The sequence below is a fragment of the Tetrao urogallus genome (genome assembly GCF_951394365.1).
Source record: "Tetrao urogallus genome assembly, chromosome: Z".
NCBI lineage: Eukaryota > Metazoa > Chordata > Aves > Galliformes > Phasianidae > Tetrao > Tetrao urogallus.
This window is the reverse complement of record NC_136816.1, coordinates 36,925,464-36,944,666: the sequence shown is the minus strand read 5'-3', so window position 1 is coordinate 36,944,666 and position 19,203 is coordinate 36,925,464. Positions and strand designations below refer to the sequence as shown.

The 19,203-nt window shown below is 39.3% G+C and overlaps 1 protein-coding gene across 12 annotated transcripts in view; it reads left to right on the top strand.

Annotated features, from left to right (window-relative positions):
- Nucleotides 1-19,203, top strand: part of LOC306956756 (transducin-like enhancer protein 4) — a gene marked incomplete at both ends in the record, with an annotated part of 98,396 nt that overhangs the window by 43,003 nt on the left and 36,190 nt on the right. For 7 of the 12 annotated variants that reach the window (XM_079548047.1, XM_079548041.1, XM_079548040.1 and 4 more), the window contains 2 exons: nucleotides 12,141-12,342; nucleotides 12,745-12,761. In XM_079548047.1, coding sequence (XP_079404173.1) covers nucleotides 12,141-12,342; nucleotides 12,745-12,761 — 219 coding nt within the window. Of the gene's footprint in view, nucleotides 1-12,137; nucleotides 12,357-12,744; nucleotides 12,762-19,203 lie in introns of all 12 variants that reach the window. The other 5 variants (XM_079548046.1, XM_079548048.1, XM_079548043.1 and 2 more) reach the window with 2 other exon arrangements.

The following is a 19,203-nucleotide window of genomic DNA, read 5'->3' as shown; positions in this document are numbered from 1 at the left end:
ATAATTTGCCAATTAGTTTTCATTACCTAACCAAAAATATTGCCTTCTATTAACATTCTTTGCATAAAGTAAGCAGCTAAAGGTTGGTTTCTTTGTTGTAGAAGTTTTTGTGTGTCTGCTGTGCGTGTGTATAGTGTTGCTGTGTGTGCACATGCCATTTTGTCTGTGTGCGTGTGTGTACACATACGCATGCATATGAATTCTTTGCAGTCTATTTGTGTACATTTTTGTTTTTTTGTTTTTTACATTCAGTTTTGCATTAGGGAGACTGTGAAAAGTAATTTGCATCCTAGGGATGAGAAAAGTTTATTGATGTAGAGCCTATTGCACTTGTTATTTAAGTTTATCCTGTTTTCATGAATCGCTAAACTACTCAGAATAGATATAAAAAGATTGGATGCTTGTCTGGGAGCCTCGCAGTTACTTCTCTTGGTTTGCTCCCACCAGACAGAAGAAAATTTTGTTTTTTGCTGTCTGAATTTATCTTTTCAAGACAATTGAAATTCCATCGCTGGAAATTTTTATAATGTCTGAAGTTTGTTTCTGTGCATTAAAATAGGATAGCTTTCATCTCCCTCAGAAGGGTGATTTTAGCTTTCAGTACTTCCTTTTTCCACTCTTGTTTTATGTTGATTTAGGAAATGCTGCGTAGCATCTCTCTTCATTTTTAGAGAAATGGGAGCAGTGCTGACTGAAAATGCCATGTTCTGCACAGTTAAGGGGAAGTAATAGAATTCAGTTTTAAGGAAATTCATTAAAAAAAATAAAGCTGAATAAATAGAATAGCAGGTTATCAGAAGATCTTAAGTTCTAGTTCTGTGAACACCTGTAATAATTTTACATCTGAACTTAGATAGATTTAGAGTTTGAAAATGTAGCGTGGGACTAAGAGAGTCTTGTCATATTTTGTGAATACTGGTAAAAGAAAAAAAAAAACATAATTAGAAATCATGGCTCTAATTATGTTGAATTATATTCTTTTGTTCTTGGATAAGTCTGACAGAGTTCATGTTCTTTTAACACTGTGATATTTTAAAAGCTTCTAATGTTTGCTTGCTCTTTAAAACCTCTCTAAATAAACTTCTTTTAATTTCCCATTGAGATGTATAGTGGAAGAAAACATAAGCAATATCATGAGTTTTTGAAATATAAATGTTGTAAAAAATCCTTTGTGTTTGGGGCCTCTGTGTTCCCTTGACTCAGATCTACTCTGGTTTGAGTGGAGGAGCAACAGCTGGAGTTTAAAATTGATTTTGCTGGAATAGAGTTTGGCATAAGAACAGAATTGAATGTACACAAATCATGTCTCTCTTTGTATTTCACATACATATTTTTATACGAATGTTCTCTGATTTAATGGAATCTGATGAAGCACCTTTTTAACTTTGCAATATTATTCTATCTTCATTGGTAAATGAACCAAATCACTGATCCGTGCAGTTTAAATGCAAAATACTGAAGTGAGCCTGGAACCCGGAGAGATTGCTTGTTCTCCTGACAATAAACTCGTTGTGTTTAATGGAATGAAACACAGTTATAATGACTTCTTTCACAGGTCATGTTCAGTTTAAAGCTGTTGACGGACTGAATCAAGTTAAATATAATCCATCTTCTTTTTGAGAGATACAATGAGAAAAACTAACCCAAAACTATGTGTCATAAGCATGCTGCAAGAGGATTGTAAATCTGCATCTGATATTTGCCATGGGCAGCGTGGAATAGAATTTTTGCTTGGAGGAGTTGTAGTGCACACTCAGCTGTTCCTTTCCAGGTTGGGTGCAAAGGTGTGAGCAACACAGTGCACCCAGTTGGTCTTCTCAAGTGTCATAGCTGCCGTGCTTTTAAATTGGAAACTGCAAGATCACACTCTTTGACCAGTGCACAAATTGTAGCCTTAAATCAGCAGTATGATCTAATTAGGAATGATGTTTTCATTTCCTGTATTATTATTCTGAGTCATCTAACTGTCTTAAAATGTTTTTGTTTTTGTTTTAATCCGCTATACTATATAATAGGAACTTGCTGTGTGAATGCGGTTGAAGGGAACCATGGAATTAACCTGTATAAGAATTTTACCAGAGTATGTTTTTCTGTTTTAAAATAGTTGGTTTTAAAATAGTTGGTTTTCAACTGTGTTTGGGTACTAAGAAAGAAATGGAGGCTGCTTATGTGTATGTTTATCACAGGAGAGATAAATGCACCAAAAACTTAAGAACAGGTATGGGATGGTGTTCAAAGAAAATGCAGTTTAGCACAAGAAATGCTGAACCTCAATTTTTAGTAGTGACATTTTAATGATAGGAAGTCTGCGAAATTATTTGCCATCAGTTGTAAAGGCAATAACAAGCCTTGGTGGTTTTTCACACTCTCTGTGTTAAGTGCTTTCAGAATGACAGCGTAAACTGTGTTAGAGAACTCCAAGGAAGTAAAACTGATTAAAATGTTCATGCTTGAATGGTGCTGATGGAATAGTTCATTTGGACTTTCTCTACCTCCTGCAGCTCAAGCTGAAATATTAAAATTCAGTGGATTTAAATCTCTCTCCCCTCAGCTCAGGAAAAAAACATTACATTTTAATAGGTTTTAAACTCATAATTCATTGGTTTGGAGCAGCACTATTAAATCTATTTAAATATTACTTGTATTACTAAGGAAATGATTTAAATGATTTTGTCTTTGCCATTCTATACATCTGAGAAAAAGGGGAAGAAAAAGGCTTTGGTTTAATTCTTAAGCATTTTGTTTTATTATGTCACTTTTACTATCTATTTTAAATGTAAGCAAATGGCAGTTCTTGGAAGAAAGGATGCTTCTATATTGTGGCATATAACTGTGAAGCTATCAAGCTCCTTTTTTAATACCCCACCAATCAAAAGCTCTGTCTTGTGTTTGAAGTTGAAGTGCTAGTTTGCCCCATCTCAGAAGGTGTGTAATTTGTTTGGTTGTTTGTTGGTTGTTTTTTTTTTTTTTTTTTTTTTTTTTTGAGCAAATTGTGTTTCTACAGATGTGGAGAATAATATCTGTTTAAATACACCGTATGCTATTCTCCAGGCATGCAAAGTTTTGGAAGTGTTGTGGTGCAGATAAGTGCATACAAGTTGTAATACAAACCTAGTGTGATTGCGTGCTGTTGCTCCCAGGGCACCAGTGGTGCAGAGGTCTGCTGTTAGGTATCAAGGTGCTTGTAGCATTGCAGAAGCATTTTCAACTCCTGCATGGTAGGTTATTTCTGCCTTTCGCATGTGCTTGTGCAGTGAAGTAGAGAGCAGAGGGACTTCTGGGGTTCTTTTGATTGAGGGGAGCAAGCCTAGGCTGACATTGCTAACTGTGAGATGATGGAGGAGGGCCAACGCCTTGCCTTGAAGCTTAACAGGAGCAGGGATGCTCTCCTACACGATGCCCAGTTGCAGGCAGACTTTTTACCACAGGGTGGTACAGCAGAAGCTTTTCTCCTGTAAACTAAAAATGTTTAATGGTCCAGTTTGTACGGTAGAATTGTTCCTGCTTGGCAAAGGGCGGGGAAATGTATGTGTTGTAGCACTGGCACAAGTCACCCCTTTTAGGTTCTTCAGGTCCTTTCTGTATTGTTTGTTCAAGGGCTGTGCTGACATTAAGCAGTGGTTGAAGCTTACATACTGTAAAACAAAGTGGCCACCTGCTGTATATTGTACACAGATTGTTATAGTGGGAAGGTGGCAGACAAGATTGACTTAATGGATATGTGCTTCATTTGCCTATCTAAAGGAATACTGAAATTCATTCCTCCCTATTTTAATGACTCTTGTTTGCTTTTTGTAAACTAAGAACGTGTGAAGTGTGGTGTGTAATTTTTTTGACACCGCCTAATCTCTGAAATAGAACTGTAGAAGAGGAAATTGTAGATGTAGAATGCTTTTAGGTGAATATTTTTTGTTTTGAATGATTTGTTTGAAGTACAGCTAGGTCAAAGGTGCTGCTTTTTTTGAGGATCAGGAGGGAAGAGGTGGTTTTTTTGTAGTGTTTTTTTTTTACTTTTTCTCCACCCATTACCAAGTGCTGTCTTCAGAGAGAGTACTGCAGGTGAGGACTGATTTCAATTAATCTCTACCGTATGCAGCATTATCCTAATTTTAAAAGGGTGAAAATGAAGTACAAAAGGTTTTTTTAGGGAATTTTGAGAGAAATAATTAGAATGCACATAGTTCCAGCTTTCATATTTATTGAAAAACCTCTCCAAGGGTGGATTTTAAATGCTGTTGCTACATTTGGAATGGGCTGCCACTGTTTTCTTCTTTACACAAGCTGTTGTAGCTACTGAATTTATATTGGTCTATCACTGTAGGAGCAGTCAGTAACATGTTGCAGGGCGAAGTGCAGACCATTTATTACATCCCACTGCCAATATGCTGATGCCAGAGGCCCTTCTTGTTATGCTAAAGTAAGTGCATATGACAAAAGTACTACAGCTCACATACTGTATCTGATCTGGCAGGGCAGCTGACTTCTGTCTCGTGTTTTTCCAAACACTGGCACCAATGCTAATTGACCACTGTATCTTTTTTTTTTTTAATTAAGATTAATCGGTATGGCTATGAGGAGTCCTATGAAGAATTTTCTTCATACTTTACAGCACGAATATGTGCAGTATTTTTTTTTTTTTTTTTTTTAATTACTTCCTTCATGAATAGGAAATAAAGAGGAGGAAACAGTGTTGCTATACTGGTCTGTACAGCAGTGCATGGAAGCTGCCTCCATCTCCAACCTAATACAAATTTGGCACACTCTGTCAGACTTTTGGTCCATTGTTCGCTATGTAATATTTCAGTGGTGGCGTAATAATTCTGCTTTGGAAGATAAATAGTATATAAAGTGAGAGCATAGTGCATAATGTGAAGGCAAGGATTTCCAAAAAAATGCTCAAATGAGAAATTAACAATGCTTACATACTCAGTGGAAATGCAGCCCATACATCCCTACTGTACTGCGTAGCCTGAAGGCTGATGTTACCGTGTCATGTTTTCAAACCACGGTGTTCTGCAGTCATCTACAAGCAGGCCTATGTGTTTATCATTTAAACTTCTTCTAAAGTTTTCAGATACTACCTACACAATGAATGAGGATTAGGTGTCCAGACAGTGTATCAGTTAAACATTTGCTTTCCTCCAGATGTGAGTAGTTTCTTACGTGTCTTCAATCATACTATCTAGAGCAAGAACTTTAGTTATCAGGATGCAGACTAAAATACTTCATTTCCAGATGTAAAATTAGTCTTGAAAGATGGAATTTATGAGGTTTTTAAGTTTCTGATATTTCAAAATGTTTTACTTCTGTTAGTGAAACAATTCTCCACATCATGTTTGGACTTTCCATGACTTCTTCAATATATGAATGCATCACAGGCATTGAATCAATCCCCTCTAGTAATGTTTCTGATATGAGGCAGTACTGCTTCAGCTGTTTTATACCTGGGAGAAGCTGAGGCAAATAGATCAAGTGGTCCTTTTACAGTTTCAGAGTTGTGACTTAAATGTAGATTATTTGATCCTTGTCAAGACCTTTTATCAAAGCTGTTGTAACAGGTAAGCTGTACTAGAGCAAAAGAAATCACTTTAAGTCTTGGTTAGTTGACTGCTGGGCACTAGGTTAGAAAGAGATAACTTTAGTACACTCATTCAAGTCTTACAGAGAGAGAGAGAGAGAGAGAGAATGGTATCCTTGTGTCTTAACAGCTAACATTGTTCTGTGGGAAGAGACTGCTCACCACTGGGAAGAGCAGGCATTGCAGTGGTCTGCACAGGAGTGTGGTTGCAGCAGAAATGGCAATCTTCTAAGTATAGAATGGGTTGGAAGGAATGGATCAATTCCAGCAACCCAGGTGTTTATCCCAAACACAGGCAGCTTGCTAGAATTCAACACAGTGTGGACTCCTGTGTTGTGACCATGACAAAACATAGAGTAGCATTGGAAGAACTAAGGAGTCTATTAATCACTACTCACTGTCCTGAAATTTGACTGACTTGTCTTATGTGTGGCACATGGGAAGCCACTAGCATTTCTTCTGATAAGACCTTGAGCACAGCTGTACTTGGTGCTTTCTGCCTTCTCTTAATGTAAATTTTCTTTTCCTAAGCTAGCAAGAGGGTGGGGAAAAAAAAAGGAAGAAGATTGCTGAAGTGGCATGATTTATACAAGAATTTTTGCCTTATATGAATTGATAATAGAAAGTGATTTTGAAGAGCCTTCTCTCTGTTGAAAATGAGAGAGGAGTCCTGCAGGCAGAAGAGTGAACTACTGAACTCTAAGATTCTGGGGAAAAATGCACCTGTCCCTTTGCAGTGAGTTAGTTGTTTTCTTTACTGAAACGCTAGCCTCTTTAATCACAGGTCTTTGACTTCTTAGTGCATCTCCTGTTGTTGTTACTTTTGCCCTCTACGCTGTTTCACTGAGTGAAAAGAAGAAAAAAAAAAAAATCTGAAGAAGGACACCTGGTGAAATGTGTAACAGGAGCAGATGTTCCTGTATATATCATTAGAAGTGGAAATGTTCTATGCCTGTATTACCTTTCATCCCAACAGTATAGTTCTGGAATTGACTTCTTATTTCACTTTAAAGATATTTGAGACAATTTGCAAATATATGATTCTGATAGTTTCTTGGTTACTTATGTAGGAGCTATAAATGCTTCCCTAATTATTAATGACTATTGATTTTTCCCTTCTACTCATAGTTTTCTGAGTGGAGTTTGCTTTCCTTAATTAGAATTACTGGTTCTCAGGGAGTAACAACTTTGGCATTTGCCTAGGGTTTGTTTGTTTGTTTTATTGTTGTTCTTTTAATTTATCTTTTTTTCCCCTCAATTCTGTAGTTTCTAAATTCTTTTTCTTGGATTTTCTGTATCCCATATTTTCATTGTCCTTGTGAAGCACTTAATTTTGCTGTAGGGAAGTTGTATTTGGCATATAGACTTCCTACCAATCTCCAATACTGTCCTTTCTCACTGGATGCACTTATTTGCAAAATGATCTCTTTCCTATTACAAGGCTGGTCTCAAGGTCCTATTTCTGTACCACAGTCTCTTTATGGTGTGCATGTATGTCCCGGATCATTCCATGCTGTTGCATGACTCTCCCTCTATGCTGTTCTGCCATATCGTATCTTAACATAAAAAGAAAAACAAACAAAAAACAAAACAAGGACAAAAAAACTGTATTGGAATGGTATGCCAGAAAAGAGAAGAAATACAGTGCAGATAATATCAGGAAGTGCGAACAAGCATGAAAGATAAAAACAAGATAAAACCTATAGCTGTCCATGCCAAAATGCTTCCATTTCTTACTGGTCTTTGAAACACTGATATTTTATATTCTTGAGGCACTGTTTTTATCTCAATAATCTTTATCTCAATTATCATTTTGTATTTATGCTGTCATAATAACAAATCTCTTGTTTAAACAAGAAATCACTTTACTTGATGAATTTCATAAAGCTATCTTATTCTGATATTTTGGTGATCCTCCCCAGCAGGTATGGGTAGTGTGTGCATGTGTATAGACACATCTTTTTGAGGCATTCATTTGTTAACTTTAGAAATGTCTTCAGGTTAGAGGTGTATGTACAGATTGTTTGGATAGTGGCTGTGTGCTTTCAGGGTCTGTGAGGGGAAGATGGTAGATTACTTGACTCTTGGAAAGTATCCAGTAAAAACTTGAACCTTTTCCAGGAGAATAAGCTTTTGATATGCTGGCTATAACAAGAGAGCATTAGAAGCTAATTTCTTATTGCGTTTATTTTCATATTTTGCTTTAAATTTGATCTCTTAAGATGTATGGGGATAAGAATAAAATAAAGCATCAATATTTATAATTCCAGTTGTAAAAATCAGTGATACTCAGGTAAGTATCTTTTGCAAAGCCTTTTTATTCACTTCTTAGACATGGCTTTGGGAATTATTTTTTTTTCCTTTTTACTGTAGACTGATGTAGATGTAGGAGAATATTCAGAGTTTAAAAAACAAAAACAGATAAGTCACAACTATACTCTATTTGATATATATTAATAAGTCTCAAAATTTTAATATGGATTTTAATAACAAACTATCTTCTTAAATTTATTACCAAAAATAGTTCTCTTTTTTGACTTCTTTCTGACTACTGGTTTTACCCTTGCTCTTATATTTTTATTCTTCGAATAGTTCTTAAAAACTTTGAAACCTAACAGCATTGTGTATTTCTTGGTAACTGAAGGAATTTGGGGTGTTTGTAGTAGCTGTTTTCTTTAAATAGTTCTCGAAAACTTACAGCAAAATATAGCCTGGTGTACTGCCTTTGCAAATTTTCACCCATTATGAAAATGCATACTTGATTTCATGCATAGTGCATTCAGATATGCTAGGACTGTGGAAAGCTAACAGCATTGTAAGGGTTCACAAATGACATGACTAAGAATAGCAAATTAAAGAGGAGATGGAGAAGTGGGAAGTGAAAGCATTACAGCAACATCAAAAAATTACGTGATTGCTCAATTGGCTCATTTTCAGGCTTTCCTTGCAGGTTTTTAAATTTTAAATTTTTATGAAACTCCTCTATGAGGAAAGGTTGAGGGAACTGGGCTTGTTTAGCTTGGAGAAGAGAAGGCTGCAGGGAGACCTCATTGCGGCCTTCCAGTACTTGAAAGGAACATGTAAACAGGAGGGGGAGTGGCTGTTTACGAGGGCGGATAGTGATAGAAAAAGGGGGAATGGTCTTAAATTGAGACAGGGGAGGTTTAGGTTAGATATTAGGAGGAAGTTTTTCACACAGAGGGTGGTGACGCACTGGAACAGGTTGCCCAAGGAGGCTGTGGATGCCCCATCCCTGGAGGCATTCAAGGCAAGGCTGTGGACGTGGCTCTGGGCAGCCTGGTCTGCTGGTTGGCGACCATGCACATAGCAGGGGGTTTGAAAGTACATGATCTTTGAGGCCCTTTTCAACACAGGCCATTCTGTTATTCTATTATTCTGTGTTGCAGTGATCTAAATTCATTGTATTGGAGAAATGAATGTAAACAACTATCTCTGTTGGAATGTTTCTGTGTGGGGAGCATATCTGTCACTTGTTTTACTCCTCTGTATCTTTGGCTTTTTGATGGATAGAGAGCAGCCCATGTCTTTTTCTTATTGTGTTGTGGTGCTAATGTGATGCCCAGTGGATAAGGAATTGCCTGTGTTTCTCTAGCTTTCTCTGTAACCAGGCAGCTATAGACAGGCCATCCTGGAAGTTAATGTTCACTGGTGACACTGGTGGGGAGTGAAAAAGCAAAACTAAACTGTGAATGCTGTGGGCTTTTGAACATAGTAATAGATGTCAAAGGTCTGGAAATGGCAGCTGAGAAGGTTCTGTCATTTTCTGTCTCTGCCTTCCTGAGTATGCTTATTGGAAAACAGGGCTTAATTAGATGATCATTTATGGTGGTTTTGTTTTCCTTTTTTTTATTTGACATGTTTACTGCCAACTGTGTCCTCGCATTGTATTCTGAGAGCAAAAGACACCTAGCATTTTCGCTTCTTTTTTTTTTTTTTTTTTTTTTTTAAACTAGAGTCTTCCTTTGTCAGTGCAACATTGTTTTTTAGTTGTTTTTATTTGCTTGCTTTCTTCTTTCCTCCCCACTTTCTTCAGTTAGTTTCAAAGATCTCTGCAAGTCAAGCTGTGGAGGAATCATCAGTTCCTGGTCAACTGTGCAGTTCTGGGCACTGTCAAGCCACTGCACTGATGTGCAGTTACACATACTACTCTCAGTGCACTTATAATGTCTGGGAGATGTTAAGAATGTTTGGCACATTGAAGATGCAGAATCTCTTCTACATTGTTGCTGAGTTATGTAGAGAAACTCCCAACAAAGAACAGCAAAAGATTACATTTGCATTTTACTTCAAGTTTACTTCAAGCTCTTTGGAAATCATCCTATATCCGTGGAGGAGGTCATATAATGCAAATTGAGTTGGTTCTCTGTAGATTGTACAGAAATGTGCAGTGAGTGCAATTTTCCTTGCATTTTTTGATCAACTTTGAAATGGTTAACAAGGCCAGAAGCTCTATCACTGCTGATATTCTTAGGCTCTTTTCATTGCTTCAAGCCCCTGGCAGATTAAGACAGACATCTTCTTGCACTGGTTTATAGTATGTTTTTAAAAGGACTGGGGAATTCTGCATTTAAAATGAAAGCTGATATTCTGTATCACAGGTTATTTTGTCCACTCCTTTTGTTTCTCTGCTTATCTTCTTTTTTTTCTTTCTTTCTCTGACATCCCTCCAGTCCACCACAAATCCAATTTGCCAGCTTGTTCCCTTGCTGTAAGGAAGCCCCAGTCAAACCCTGAAGCTAAACAACACAGTTTGCTCGTTTCGTTTTGTTATAGTTGATTTTAAATTCTGAGCAATGAAGCATCCTTGCATCAGAGCACCGAAGAAACAAAATGTGTTTGATACATCTATGAGAATGGATACTTACTTGAATGACGTAGGATTGCAGGCAGTGAGAGGTCTGATCCTTTTTTTCTCCTGGAAGAATCTTTCTGGCTTTCTTGTTCTTTTTTTTTTTTTTTTTTTTTTTTTCTTCCTTACTTTTTGTGTTTCTCTGTGGTTTTTTTTCCACACTTGTTTTTGGGTCGTTCATCTTCTGTTCCTGGCACTGCTCTAAATCAGGTGTCATGTATTTGCCATCGCCTTTCAGATTCCAGAGCCTGGGCTGTATTTATAAAAGTAAAACAAGGATCCATACCTTCACAAGAAGGTGTTGAGGGATGTACCTGTGCAGTATACTGCATGAGTTAGGTGACATGTTGCGTGTGACTCGCTTTCTTTCACTTTCAGCTCACCCATATGTAAAGATTCATGCTAAAGAGGGGAGGGAACAATCAGATGGGCTGCACATTATCTCTTGATTGATTAGAGAGTAGAATGTGAGGTGGGAAATGAATTCATATTCAGATGAAAAACAGAAGTATGAGCTTAGCCTTGTAGTAAGAAATTGCAGATGGAATGTTTTTATTTCTTCCTCTTCCTAAGTCCTTTTTGAAGACATGCAGGGAAGAGAACGATCTTAGAGGGTTTCTGATTTGATTTACTATGAGCTATAAGAAGTGACTGCTTGAAAGCTAAGAGAAAATTTCAGAGCTAATCTAGTTACTGAATGAGCTGGAATTAGTTGAACAATCGGTGGGTAAACCTTGAACCTAGACATCTTTCTTGAGAGGCATTTAAGCTAACTTTTTCTGGCCTTCCCATTCAGTAGCAACAAACTATCTGCCCACAGTGGTTAGTTTAGCACAGAGCTTGCTGCAGCCCTGGTTGAGGTCAAGCACTCCCAATTCGCCCCTCTCAAGGGCTTTCTCTATGTGTTGCCAGTGTACTGGTAAAAATGACTTTAAACTCTTGTCAGCGCAGTTACTGGTGCATGCATCACAGTCCCACTCAAATAAACCTGTCACAACACAGAGTCAGCAGCTAGAGAACAGTACAAGGGCAGGCCTCTAGCTTTCCATTCGAGCATCACTAAACGTGCACAGAGTGCCCAATTATTTCAGCATTATTGAACAAGCCTACAGGAGGACCCAAGCCTTGCTACATTAGATTTTCTTTAGTAATTTGCTCAAGTACCGCTGAGGACACTTAAAGGGCTTAAAACGGTGGCTGCAACCAGTTTCCTTTTCTGGATTGTTAATTCAGGTTTTCTCTTTCAAATTAACTCTCACTGCATGCTGTGCAGTAGCGCTGGGAGAACTGTTTAACGCTAATTTTCTCAATTTTCAGCTTTTTTTTTTTTTGCATTATATAACTGCTGTTATAGTTACATATGCTTTGATTAGACGTGTAGATGGTGTGTTTCTGCTAGCAAGAATAAAATATAATAGCTCTGTCAAAGGAATAAAACACCATTTTTACTAAAACTGGAAAATTCCTTTTTTTTTTTTTTTCATTTTTGTTATTTCAGCCCGAAGTTTACAGACTGTGTTGCATCCAAACATACAGACACTTATAAAATGCCAGGGTGTTGTTGAGTGTTGATACCTGAGTCAGTCATTTGTATTGGCTGATCTGACTGGTTGTGTTTGATGTACGGGATCAGGCAAACAGCCCTATGCTCCCTGAACAAATTCAATATCTGTTTTTCATTTTTCACAGCAGCAACAACTCCAGGCCCAGCATTTGTCACATGGACATGGTCTCCCTGTACCTCTGACTCCGCACCCTTCGGGCTTGCAGCCTCCAGCCATCCCGCCCATTGGCAGCAGTGCTGGCCTTCTGGCACTGTCTAGTGCGCTGGGAGGGCAGTCACACCTCCCAGTCAAGGATGAAAAAAAGCACCATGATAATGATCACCAAAGAGGTGAGTGCTGCCAGATGAGTGGACGGCTTCATTCATTTCTGTTTTCTTCTTTTTCTTCTAATTCTCCTGCTTCTATTCTAGGAAAAAAAAACAATTAAAAACATTTGCAAGAATTACTTGCTAATTGCTTTAGTACTTATTGCCTACTGGTAGCTAGAAGGTGTGTTCAAATGGTGGAGTTCCAGTTTCATAAATTTGGCTGTGAAATATTAATAATTAACTGCAAAAAGCTAACATCTGTGCAATTTATTATTTAACAGATATTAGAATTCTTTTTTTCCGAGTATGATAAATGTATAATTTTATGTAAACTAACTGGTATTTTTCTTTTTCCTCTTCTCCTCCTCATCTCCTGCTGCTGTCTTCTGTCCTCCATGCACATGATGGCTTCTCCACATGCAGACAGAGACTCCATCAAGGTAGGACTCCATTTTGTAGGTGGGAGGAGTGGTTCAAAAGAGCTGCCCAGTGCACACATGGCCTATAGTGGTGGTCACCAGGCGAAACTGGGCCATGACTCTCATGCTCATTAACGGAGTCCTGGATAGGCTGTCTATCACCCATTAGATGGTAGGGCTAGAATTGCAGGTCATGTATGCAGTGAGGCTGGCAACAGCACTCCTGCTTCTTTGACTGGCTCCTCAGCATTAAGGCTGTTTCCGGATATGGTAAAGAGGGCAACCATGAGTCTCTGTATAAGCTTATGAAATGGAAACAGTCAGAAGTTTTAAGTCCCTGGCAGCTGTAAAACCAAAATTCTGATAGATCTACGTGATGCCATCTCAAGACAGTTATGGATAGAAAGGCTGAGTCACTTGTAAAGAAAATGTGGGGGTCTCATATTGCTGTTGTTTCAGCAGCAGTTTGCTGACTGGAGAGAAAGAACCTACCATTTCCTGTTCTGCAGGCGGATAAGATTCCTATTTTCCCCTTCCAAAAGTCAGTTTTCAGGTTGTGAATGACTCTGCAGCACACATACATGTACTATCCTGTGAATGGTAGTGTTTATAAGCAGATGTAACACATATCTTGCAGCTCATGTAATTTTGAGCATTCAGCAGTGTGTACTGCAGTGATTCAACATATGTGCCTGGATTCCTGTCCATGCTTCATTGTCATCAGAGTCTCAGAGGGGCTCCTGGAGTTTTAATGCCATGAGTGGGGAGGTATATCAGGGCTCTGCCCTCTCCTGGATCCATCTAGTCTCCTGTCTGCTCCTGGCCATTTACTAGCTTACAGCAGAAGCAGTTGTTGCCAGTTGCACACTTACCTGCACAGACCTGGGAAGCTGGATGCAGTTACAGCTTAGAGCTTGAGCAGCTTTCACAATCTTAAGGAGCGTAAGATTAAGCATTTTTAGATGGTTGTGAGTACGAAATGGAAGAGGTGCTTGTATTACAAAGGGCAAGATGTACACCCACCTTAGTGAGCACTTGCAACTGATTCATCAAGTTTTCAGCGGTGTTTTTCTTAGAAATATGTGATTTATTCTTAGGATTGTCCAAACAGCAGAAGAAGTGTTCACAGCACAGGTCTTAGGTGTATTTTGATGAGACTACCAGGAATGGTCAGCAGGATGTCCCTTAGGGCTCCGTTACAGAGACAGTTCTCTTCAATGTTTTGTAAGTGATTTGGATGCACACTGAGCCAATTTGTAGCCGATGTTAAAATAGGAGTAGCTGTTGACTCCCTTGAGAGTAGAAAGGGCTCCTTGGGGGGATGCTGACAAATTAGGGAACTGGGCAGTTGCTAATCCCATGAAGTTTGACAAGAGCAGGTGCTGAATTTTGCACTTGGAATGGTGCAGCCTTGGATATTTGTAGAGAGTGCGGGATGACAGACTGGAAAGCATCCCTGCAGAAAGGGGCTTGGGGACTGTGGTTGACAGCAAGAGGAACATGAGCCAGCGGTGTGCCTTGGCAGCCCAAAGGGCCAACCGTACCTGGGGTGCAGCAGGCCCTGCACTGCCAGCGGGCGAGGGGAGGGGCTGTCTGCTCTGCTCTGTGCTGGGCGGCCTCACCTACAGCACTGGGTGCAGCACCGGGCTTCACGATGTAAGAGGAACATAGAACCATTACAGAGCATTAAAGGAGTGCTACAGAGATAATGCAGGGTCTGGAGAAAAGGTGCGTGAGGAACAGCTGAGGTCCCTGGGTGCGTTCAGCCCATAGCAGGGCAGGCTGAGGGCAGGCCTGATGGCGGCTGCAGCTCCTCGCAGGGAGCGGAGGGGCAGCGCTGAGCTCTGCTCTGTGTGACAGCGGCAGGGCCGAGGGAACGGCATGGAGCTGTGTGAGGGGAGGGCAGCTGGGGGTTAGGGTTGGGTTCTGCACCAGAGGGCAGTGTGCATGGAACAGCCTGCTCAGTGCAGTGGGCATGGCCTCAAGCTGCCAGAGTTCAAGGAGTGTTTGCACAGTGCTCCCAGAACTATGGTTTGATTTTTGGGAGGTCCTGTGGAGTGCCAGGAGTAGGACTTAGTGATCCTTGTAGGACCTTTCCAACTGAGGATATTGAGTGATTCTGTATTAATCATGAGCTGAGGACAGAATCAGGAGAAGCACAGTGCTAGGATTTGCCTGCCAGAGTCCTGTCCCCTGGGGGTTGCTGTGCATGGAGACATACCCTTGTTTTTACAGCACCTGTGTGTGGGCACGTGCCCTGCGCACATCCCCACATATCTAATTCTGCCACTGGCAACTTTGCTGCGTCCCCACAGAATGAAATGGAGCCGATTGTTGTCAATTTTACTGTTAGCCACATGGTTCTGCATAAGAACTGGGAGCTGACAGGAACTGTCAGTTTTTACTGTGAGCAGCGAAGGCATTGAAGCTGTCTATCTGCAAACATGGGAAAACAACATGTCGGATTTCACTTCGTCTTCTTTGTCATGAGAGCTAGAAACTGGAATTATTGCTTTGTGCAGTGAAAGCAGGCACAGATTAATGACGATTTTGGCAGAACATCCCTTGTTCTCTCTGAGCAAATAATTTTAGTAGATTTTCTTTTTCCTTTTGTCCCTGTACGTAGACAAAAAAGTACAGGTAAGGCAGATATCTAAACCTGTGAATATAAAAAACACTTTATTTCTTAAAGTAGATTTGCTTACCTGGATACCTGAAATCACAGACCTTTCACTCAGGAGAGTGAATGAATAGAACTACTAGTGTATCAAATATAACTAAGTATATTATTTAAATATATGATTATATTAAATGTATTAGTCCTGTTCCTTTAATATCTGTGGGATGTTGAGTTTTTATGCTGGTATGAATATTGTGGTGGTGTTTCTGTGAAAAGGCCAATTTTGTTTGGTTGTTCTGAAGTTACTTAGAATGATTCAAACACACTGTTATCCATACAGCTTCTGAGACTGAGAAGAGGGTGTCACCACTTTGTACTAATTTATTTCAAAACAAGAAGTAAATGTTTGTCTCATACTGTGTTCAGGTTGTGAGTTGCCTTGTGTGTCAGCATTACAGGGCTTGCTTCCAGCTCTGCAAGGTGAAATAGTTTGCTAATTTCCTTAAATGTTTTCAGTGATGCCCAGAGTAGCAGTTAGTTGCTTGTTCTATCGATCTGTCCTCCCTTAAGTGGCTCCTGGTTAAGAGAGGCTTTTTATGATCATCTGCTATGTGACTTGAGATGTTTTTTGTCAGCCAGAATGTGCCAGTTGCCAGCAGCTGGAGTCTGTGTGCTTGTATGAAATAATTTATTCATACAGGATAATACTCCTTAACATTTAACAGGTAATGAACGTGACATAAATTTCTTTCTTGCTTTTAATTTTTCCCTTTCCTCTTCTAATGTGCAAACAGGCAGCTCTGGTACTCTAAATAATAAGTAATTTTTGGCCATCTGTCAAAAGGAAATTTCAATACAAATTTAAATTAATGGTGCCTGAAATTTTTTATAGCTCCTCTAAAAGCCTCTAATGTGCAGAAAATTCTGAATCTGCTGGTAGTAATTAGTGTAGCATGTAATGAGGATATGGGCAACATTATACAGCCCCAGTGTAACGTTTTGATATGGTAGCAAAATTTTGATTTATACAAGGTTGTGCCTGGGCTTAATTGTGAGAGACACTTTAAAGTGTTTTCTTGCTGATACAGATTATTAAGCAGGGCAGATTTTAGAATAGCTCATAAAGTGTAAATTTACGCTTTAGTGTACACTTCACATGACGGTACCCTACCCGTTGGTACGGAGGAGCATGGTGTAGGTGTAGCATTCCCCCCTGTTTCTTGCTACTGCTTCCAGTGCCTTTGATTAGTTGGGCAGTTCTGATCAGGAAACTTGTTTTCTCCAGTTACACTCACTGAGATGCTCTACTTGGCACTGCCTAGTGTATATGCTGTGCTGGGAAATTCAGACTTCCTTTGCACAGAGGTACTTAGTGTGTGAGATCTATCCCTTTCAATGAGCAGAGCAGGAAGGAAAGGACTGGGCTGATGATGCCTCTTGTGTACAAGGTCTTACAGATCTTTGGAACTATGGCAAGTGAGTTGTTCCTATCATTGGTAAGCACTGAGGCCAAGACATTGTGGAGGGAAGTGGGGAGTAAGGCATGCTGGCATCAGAAGGCTGTTTCTTTTCAGGCACAATTCCATTCCACTTTGTATCAGTCTTCTAAACACGATGTTTTCTGCCTGATAATACAGCCCAGGCTTACATCATTCCTATCATCTCCCTGGAGTGAGCAGTTTTCTGCTGAAACCACGTAGGGACCTTCTGGATAATATGAGATTGTCCAGAAGCTATTCCTAAATAATAGATCATCATCTACACAGCAAGCTTTGTGGAGGAGGGTGGCTTTGGGAGCTATTTGATTTCATGTTGGTTTTAGTTCCCTTGAATCCCTCACGAAGTTTGAAGTGTGGAAGAACGATAGATGCAGTAAAGTAGGTCATGGGTCTACTCTCCATGCAGACAGGTGAGGGAAGGGCAGCAAGCACAGAGGCTGTGCTGAGAGTGCAGAGCTGGCCTAATGGCTCTGAGGGAATATAATGCGTTCAGGTACAAGGACAAACAGACTGCTCAGCAGTTAGCTGTATGCCTTTTCTGAGAAGTATTGATATGTCACATTTGTAAGGTACTAAATGTATTTGGCTTTTTTTTCTTTTTTTTTTTTTTTAAACTAATAAATAAGTGAAAGATATTGTGTGCTCTTACTTTCTAATTGCTCCCATAAGGGGCTTTTCTGCCTCCTGTAAGGACTGCTGATGCATGAGGCAGGTCATTCCTCCTGGCCTCGCTCCTCACCTACCTTCTCTGGGGCAAATTTGACAAAAGTTTCTCTCGTTCTTCAAAAAGTCTCTCCTGTAGAAGTGACTCTCTGAAGTACCTTAGGAAGCAGTTTGTGTGTGAAGGTGTCACCTGGCAAACAGTTAACAGGTACTGGCAGACTCCTCCTGTGGCTCCGTATGAGGCACCTGGAGTAAAGCAGCCCTAGATGCTGGCTGATGGGGATCCATCACTGTCCCCAGTATCTCTTACCGAGTTATTCAAGAACCTTAAAGCCTTCTGAATCTTGTGTACAGGATTTAGCTCTTGCAGCTTTTTCCATATCTGTTATTAATCCATCTTTATACACATGAATACATTATCTACTTGTGGATTTAGGGGTTTTTTGGTGTTGTTGTTGTTGTTTTCATTTGAATTGTAAGTTATTTGGGACTGAAACCATACCTGTAGTAAAACATGCAAATATTGTGAAAACTTTTCATTTCTGTGTCAGATTTTACTGTTTCAGCAGCAATAAGAGTCCATAATTAAAAGCTGAAGTCTTGTGGCAGGAATAAAACAGCCTGTTAGAGATCCCTCTGGAAATAAAGGTTTACATGAAAGGATTATTTTAGTTTCTGAATTAACAAATCAAATGCAGATTTGAGATGAATTTCTGTCCAACATGTTAGTGAATAAGAAGTAGGCTGTCAGGGCATATTCAAGTGGTTTTAGCAGTAAGATTACTTTTGCCTTAATCTTTGGGAAAGCTAATAATTATACATGCAGCAAATTCAGAGAAAGGGGACTGGTGTGAGTCTCACATTCCATTTACATTTCTTGTGGCAGGTGCTCCAGTGCTTGCTAAAACCTGAGCCCATCTCAATTTAGCTTCTTGAGCTGTTAGCCGCTATTAAGTGTTTAGACCTCTGTTCATGTAGTATGTAAGTAAGAGTAAGCTGCTTGCTCTTGCAGCTGTTATGTGATATTTAAGGAAAAAAAAAAACAAAAAAAACTGTATGAATGTAATGCTTCTATAAAGATGAAAGTAGTTTAAATAAATAAATAAATAAAATCAGCAGCCTGGATATTTCCAAGTGTGACTGAGTTGCTCAGACTTTATTCTTTCCCTGGTAGAGGAACACCACAAACTGATGTGTGGTACTGTAGTAGACTTCAGCTTAATTGTGAAATTTAAGTGAGATTTCCTCCAGTGATGTGAGTCTCTTGCCAAATGCCGTTACATTCAGTTTGTATTCAACGAGCCAAAGAAACATACTTATCTGTTGCATGTCTAAAGAAAGTTACAGAATTTATTTCCCGATCATTTTATTTTGCCTCTTTAATACCACTCAGCTGAAAAGCACTTCATAGGCTTGTAAAAATCAAAACATATTTTGTATTCATGTCACAGCTTCTGTGTGTGCCTTTCTCTGTACAGAAAAAAGACGTTGCGTATATTTTGCTTTCTATAAGGATGAAGTGGTAATTTGGAACTGAACACATTTTAACTAAACTTTGTTCCACGATAGTTGTGCTTTTTGATCTTCATGGGTGTTTTGAGGGTAGTATTATCAAAATGTAACGAATAACTTCTGTTGACTTGATTTGTTCAGTATTAATTGATATCTGCCTCTAGGCATG